Source organism: Gossypium hirsutum, chromosome A07 (assembly GCF_007990345.1).
Source record: "Gossypium hirsutum isolate 1008001.06 chromosome A07, Gossypium_hirsutum_v2.1, whole genome shotgun sequence".
NCBI classification, from domain to species: domain Eukaryota; kingdom Viridiplantae; phylum Streptophyta; class Magnoliopsida; order Malvales; family Malvaceae; genus Gossypium; species Gossypium hirsutum.
The window spans coordinates 98,218,437-98,225,015 of NC_053430.1; the positions used below are offsets into that span (position 1 = coordinate 98,218,437).

Genomic DNA, 6,579 nt, shown 5'->3' on the forward strand with positions numbered 1-6,579 from the left:
CACCAAGTGTTTAGTGTTTATGGAAGAGATTAAAATTCTTCGGATATTTTTCGTTTTATTAATGAATTTTCAAAGATATTTTTTGTAGTTTTATGGTAACCATTTGGCGCCACTTCTTTGTCTTCCGGCCGTTGACGTATTAGGTTTTTTCGTAGTTTCGAACTAATCCCAGGGACAAATATGGTAAAACACTTCCATCATCTCTGTCCTTCTAAACGTTGTCGTTTCACATGGCGGTTCACCAAGGGGAGAAAATAAAAATCCCGTCCTTTTCCCCTCATATTCTCGTTCCTAAGCTGTTTCCAGGATTAACTTTTTTTCTTCAATTTCATTTGTCGTCAAAATCATGTAAAGCTCTTAATTTTATTTAAATCTAAGTAAACAATATATAATCAAAATTGAATCTTTAAATTTTTTTTTTTTTCATAACAGGAAACATTCAGTAAATCGACCACCAACCCCAGATGCTGCAGAAGATCAAGGGAAAGAACCCACCCTTCAAGAAATTATTAACATCAAGGTTTTTTTTTTCTTCTTCTTTTTGATTATTGAAAAAAGTTGGGTATTCTTTTTTAGTTTATTTACTGTGATTTGATGGAATTTTGCAGTTGATTGAGAGTGGGGAAAAAGAGAGATTAATGGAGTTGTTAAGAGAAAGGCTCATAGACTGTGGTTGGAAGGATGAGATGAAAGCTCTTTGCAGGTTTTCTACTTTTCACTGTTCCTTTTGTTTCAAGTTATTGTTTGAAGTGTTTGAAAGGGTTAGCAACTTTGCATTGTTAGTATCTGATAGTGGAGAGTGGAGACAATGTTGAAGATTACTCATAGATGAGGGAATTAGGATTAGAAATTAGAAATTAGAGTACTTGGAATTCAGTTGTTTAATGTTGAGCATTGGTAGTATTAAGGCAATTTGATTGCTTTGAATACTTAATTTAAGTAGTTTAATGTTGTGCATTGGTAGTGTAAAGTCAAATGGAGTACTTTGAACTAATTAGTTCATCTCATGTAACATTACTTAACTAACACTTCCCTCTTTTGCCAACCATCGGTTCTGAGTAAGTTATTAATCTATGTTGCTGGATTCTTCATTTTTCTTGAAGTATCCGTATCAGACACTTATGCTTGACACACGGATATGGGGATATGACCTACAAGGAACCAAGTCTGAGTAAGATAGATATTAATCCATGAGAATAACTTTGTTGTGGGTTCGAAGGTTCTTTCTCTGTTGATTGCTACCCTGTATAGACACAATTTGCAGGACCATGTCCAAAATGTGAGAGATATGCTGCATTTCTGGACATTGACTGACTGAAAGATAATAGTGTTTTCTATTGACCTTTATTAGTAAATTGGTCCGTAAACTATACCTCAATTCCCAAATTGGAATTTATAATTTTTTTTTTTTTGGTCAAAAGCGGTAGCAAAATTATCATTTCATCTCATTTTACCTTAAAAAGTGCACAGCGACCAATAAGAACATCTATATGTCACGTTCTTATTGGCTGGTATTTTTTTTAGGGTAAACTAAGACAACATTGATAGTGTATGTCAAAAGAAAAAAAAAACAACAAAAACTTGAAGTACCAATCTGAGATTTGAGGTATGATTTAAGGGCCAAATTGCTAATGAAGCCTTTCTATTACGATAATGAATGAAAGATGCTTAAGGCATATGAATGATGCATGGAATTGTATCTAGCTCTAGCTATATGGTATGGTGTGGTGCTTTTGGAGATTGACAAAGCATCTTTGTATTGAACTATTCTTGATAGTTATGAGAAGCTTTGTAACTCATTTGTCAACATTTACTTCTTCAACATCTATTATTATTTTTTCCTCTCAACGATAGACAAAAAGAGAAATGAAGTGCCATTTCACAAAATAGATAATTGTACTAGTAGAGGCTTTTTCCCTTAAAAGATGAGTTATTTATCCAACGAACTATTTGTTCCTTTACGTATTTAAGTTGATTCTGGTGTATTTAATTTCTTGTGTACCTCAGTCTTTGTGTACAATCTTGATTATTCTTCATGAAACCTATTTCACTTTGATGAACGGCAGGGCACATGTTAAGAAGAAAGGAAGAACTAATGTCACTGTAGATGACCTCGTGCATTTGATCACCCCAAAAGGCAGAGGTAAGAATCTAATTTCCTTTTTCCTTTATTTTATCGTGATATATATATGCATGGTTTGGTTAAATCCTAGCTTATGCAGCTTCCGTTCCTGACTCCGTAAAGGCTGAGCTATTGCAAAGAATTCGCACGTTTCTCATGTCTGCCGCTCTTTGATCATCAGCATACTTTGGTCATAGCAAAGTGGTGGGAAATCAATAGAGCTGTTCATACTTGCTAGATCGATTTCAATGGAAGCCTTGTTTTGTTTAAGGTGATGTTATTTACTTGAAATAGAAGAATACCATTAGGTCAAATGAATTATCAGTGTTCGCAGGCACAGCAAGTTGGATGGAATTTCGTTCATCCAATCTTGCTGCGAGGGGATCAGCAAGTTATAGATGTTTCCAGTTGTCTACTATTGTATTTATTCCCTGTTTGCTGTCAGCTCCTGGGTTTAGATGAAACATTGGAGCAAAAAACCTCTGGTTTTAGTCCTCTGATTGAAGTCAAGTTTGTTCATCTTCCTTGGGAAGGTTGACCTTATGGATGATAAACTATTATGGCATGTTTCAATGAATTCTTGGTAAAATATGTTGTTTCTTAAGGTGTTTGGTTTGAGTCTCCTAATCTGTTGTTAACAAGAGCATTTACAGTGGAAACGTACATCAGGGTTTCTTGATATCATGGTTATTTTGCCCAGCTAGAACTCATATTTAAGTACAAAGGTTGATCAACAATGTGCTTTGGGTGATATATCAATAATATGAAAATGGAATATCTTTCGAGAATTTTCAGATAACATAGCAACACAAGTAAGAGAGGAGATAGTTATAAAGCACAAATGACCTTCATTTCTTGAGGGCTTTTAATATTACACAGTCATCATTCTCTTTCACATCTTGCAAGTCTAATTTTATAGGGTTTTAATTCATAAGATATAATAATGCAAAAAGGTTTTACAAAGCTAACAAGATATAATAATGCATTTATTCAGCTGGCAAATGTCATTTCCCACTACTATTTTCCAAAGATGATTTCACCAACTGGACTTACAGCCATAGCTTGTGCTCCATGAAAAATCTTTGAGAAGCAGGCAGCTGAATTGCATAACCCTTGCTACATTTGCACTCAGCTAACATTTTTGCTTATGGAGAGCCAGCTTGTTCACAAAGGTCTAGTAGGTCCAAAGTCTGCAAAAGTCCAATTTGAAACTCATGAGCTTCGACTAAAAGAATTTGATTATTAGGAAAGTTTACATGATATATATGTGGGAATGGAAGCAAATGTTGCGGAAAACTTGAAGGTTTGTCATACCTCAGGAATAGAGAGCTCAAGACGAAACTTGGGACCATCATAGTGGTGCAAGACTGGCCGAAAAGCATCCTCTTCCAATGCTTTGCAGAGTGTCCTAATACGGATTCTCACCTATTTATTAGGGGATAAGGGAAAAAAAAAGGGTAGAGTTAGTGCAATCTTCCATGAAAATTAACAATAGTGATCCTAAAAACCATAAAAACCCAAGCTTTACCTGAGCAGGAAATCTTGACTCGCCTTTACACTTTTTGTCTTCCCAAGCAGTTGGATCAATGTTAGAACCCCCAAAACTTGCTGCCTGTGCATATAAAAGAAACCATAAACAGCATACGAGAGGCGAAGAAAAGATTTGAAATGATCATCACATCTATTTCTTCGAGCAATCTCATCTCACCATTAAAAAGTATCACTGCTAAATCTTACCATCACATAAAATCACAAGAAAGACATAACAAAATCATAACTTGCTACGCAATGAATTTTAATCTAGTAAAACCAAGGCAAATGCAGACATTCAGAGAGAACTCTAATGGGTAAAGTGAAATACTATCGCTGCCTAATCAACCAAGAGCTCCAAGCATTATAGAGTAAATGAAAGGAATGCTAGAAAAAAATGAAGTGGGGAACAAACCTCAAAAATACCATGCAATTGATGAGTAGTGTAGTTATAGAGAAATAGAGGCAAGCCAGGTGTAATTGCCCGAACAGAGTCCCTGTATCTTGGTGGTAAGCCTATTAAATGAAATAACAGCATGTAAGAATTCTACCTGCTAATGTTGATAATAGAAGTTAATGAACTAAAAATAACATCAATGAGAATACAAGTCTTACCAAATAGCTGGCGCTTTAAATCTTCCTGCATCGTATCATTGTTACAAACAAAGATGTACCCTCCAAGCACCTCATTTCTTGGGAGTGTCTCAGTTGCAGGCAAAGTCTTGAATCTTTTGTCAACGGCATTGTTTGCATTACTGTTCTCATTGCCATTGTTGTTATTCTTGGTGCTGCTGTTATTGTTGACATCTTTGTTGCTCTGATTGTTGCTCATATATTTGTTGCCAGTAGGGTTTCCAAGGCTAATACTGTTATTTTTCTGGTAAACAGCATTCATATTGTACATACCATTTTGGAAAGAACTTTTGCTTACATTATCCCCAACCTTAGAGTCCAAGTTCAACATATTAAAGTTAAGGTTCTCGAGCTTGTTGTCTTCCTGGAACCCGAATTTATCCCTTGTCCTCATTTCAGCTGGACCCTTGGAAAGATCCAGATTGTTCATGCGTTCACCCTTTGTCCTCGTCTGTTCAGCCAGTTTCGATGCAGCCATCAACCATTTGTGATCCTCTGCGACTTTTGCTAGTCCCCGAAGATCATCTCCCAACTGCCAAAAGTTATTTGCTCTCTCCATCTTGCAAATCCCTTATAAGAGAACACAACACAGATTGTAAAGAACTGTTAAATTACAGAAGAAAAGACAGAAATAGATCAAAAACTAAGCAAACACAAAAGAGGCAAAGATACAGCATTTTAATTTTTCTTTTTCATTTTCAACTTTTACCTAAGCTAACAAACACTTCCAAAAGAACTAAATCAAGCAAGGTGCTTCAATTTCTACCCAATAACATATAAAACCTCAAGAACTGAACCATCACTTGAACTAAAGAGAGAAATATCAACACAACAACGAAAAAAAACCTAGAAGTTAACATTTTCTCAAAACTTAAAAAGTCAACTGCACTTGACTCAAAAAGCAACCAACATTTTTCCAAATCCAAACTCAATACAAAAAAATTAAACCAAAATCAGACAACCCACATATATAATCAACTTAAAAACAAGACTCACACAATCAAAATCAAAATCAAAATCATTAAAAAAAATAAGAACAATAAAAAATAATGTTCAGATTTAACAAAGAAGTAAACAAAGAGAAGTGGACTTTACCAACTGAGAAGAGTAAAGCTTCTTTAGGCTTAGCAAAGGTTGATTCAAAGGATATAGAAGCCAATTTAAAGGATTATTGGAATAGACAGACAAAGCAAGAGCACTTTATCTTTTTATCAACGCTTGGATTGCTGCTCTCGACTGTGGTGGATTTTTTTCATTGTATTTATAGGTTGATGTGACGATAATGCCCCTTGCAAATCTAGTATTTTACGGCTTTTTTGCCCAGTTTGGTTTTTTTTTATAACCAAAGAAACAAAAATTTTTGTGGTGTCAGTGTTTCGAAATCTAGGAAGTGCGGTGAGGGTTTAGTTCTCATTCTTCTACGCCCCTCACTGGTCGCGTCTAAAACATTTATTAATTAGTTGAATTTTTTTATACCGGGTCAGCTCCATTCGATTCAAATAATAAAAAGATATTTTTTAATTTTAAATTTAATTATAAAATATAAATATAAATATTTATTTTTATTAATATTTCCAACAATAAAATGGGTTTGGGTTAGTTCGGGGTAATTTGAAAACTAGTCTAGTTTTGAAAATATTTTTGAAATTAGATAATTGTTACACTCTATCTATGCATAGCTTTAGTTGAATATCTATTTATACTAATATAACCGGTGGCGAAATTAGGGGCTAGTAGGGTCCGGCCCCCTAAAATGAAAATTTTTTCATATGATTCCCTTAAAATTTTTAAAATTTTAAATTAATAAAAATAAAATTGTACTTTAGCCCCCTTAAAAATATAAAAATTTGATTTATTCCTTTATAAATTATAAAGATATCATCTATTAAACTGGTTAAATTATATTTTTCTATCTTAAAAATTACAATTTAATTTTAGCTCCCCAAATAATTTTTTAGTTTCGACTTTCGCCCCAGAATATAAAGTCATCAAAACTTATTTAGAGTAGTGATCATAACTCTTGTCAAGCACTTATATATAATAGATTCAAAGTGTTGATAAAAAAAATATTAATATAAAGCTTTTAACTAAAGGTTTGTTTGATAAATTGAAAATTTAAGTGTTGAAAAATTAAGTACTAAATTTTTATAAGTGTTGATTTATATTAAAATTTATTTGGTAAATTAGTAAATGTAAGTACTAAATATAATTTTATTGTTTGATAAAAATAAATACTTATTTTTAAAAGATTTTTTTTTAATTTTAAGGTGTGTTTGATAATTGAAATTTTAATA

General features: G+C 33.3%; 2 protein-coding genes across 2 annotated transcripts; one reads left to right on the top strand and one right to left on the bottom strand.

Annotated features, from left to right (window-relative positions):
- Window positions 1-185: 185 nt before the first annotated feature.
- LOC107937121 (transcription and mRNA export factor ENY2) lies at window positions 186-2,726 on the top strand. Its single transcript, XM_016869943.2, has 5 exons — window positions 186-348; window positions 433-520; window positions 609-703; window positions 2,067-2,143; window positions 2,223-2,726. Coding segments are annotated over exons 1-5 (336 nt in total). The 5' UTR covers window positions 186-346; the 3' UTR covers window positions 2,297-2,726.
- A 221-nt stretch (window positions 2,727-2,947) lies between these two features.
- LOC107937120 (B2 protein) lies at window positions 2,948-5,706 on the bottom strand. The gene is made up of 6 exons (XM_041116881.1): window positions 5,381-5,706; window positions 4,268-4,855; window positions 4,068-4,168; window positions 3,651-3,734; window positions 3,437-3,547; window positions 2,948-3,312 (listed from the first exon to the last, which is right to left on the bottom strand). Exons 2-6 carry the CDS (start codon window positions 4,842-4,844, stop codon window positions 3,268-3,270), a joined length of 918 nt encoding a protein of 305 aa, XP_040972815.1. The 5' UTR covers window positions 4,845-4,855; window positions 5,381-5,706; the 3' UTR covers window positions 2,948-3,267.
- Between the last annotated feature and the right edge of the window lie 873 nt (window positions 5,707-6,579).

Coding starts and splice junctions, on each gene's coding strand:
- LOC107937120 (XM_041116881.1), bottom strand. CDS start 4,844: ATGGAGAGAGCAAATAACTTTTGGCAGTTGGGAGATGATCTTCGGGGA. Junction 3,735..4,067: donor AATTGCATGGTATTTTTGAG/GTTTGTTCCCCA, acceptor TTATATGCACAG/GCAGCAAGTTTTGGGGGTTC. Junction 3,313..3,436: donor TTGAGCTCTCTATTCCTGAG/GTATGACAAACC, acceptor GGACTTTTGCAG/ACTTTGGACCTACTAGACCT.
- LOC107937121 (XM_016869943.2), top strand. Junction 521..608: donor AAGAAATTATTAACATCAAG/GTTTTTTTTTTC, acceptor GGAATTTTGCAG/TTGATTGAGAGTGGGGAAAA. Junction 2,144..2,222: donor GATCACCCCAAAAGGCAGAG/GTAAGAATCTAA, acceptor TAGCTTATGCAG/CTTCCGTTCCTGACTCCGTA.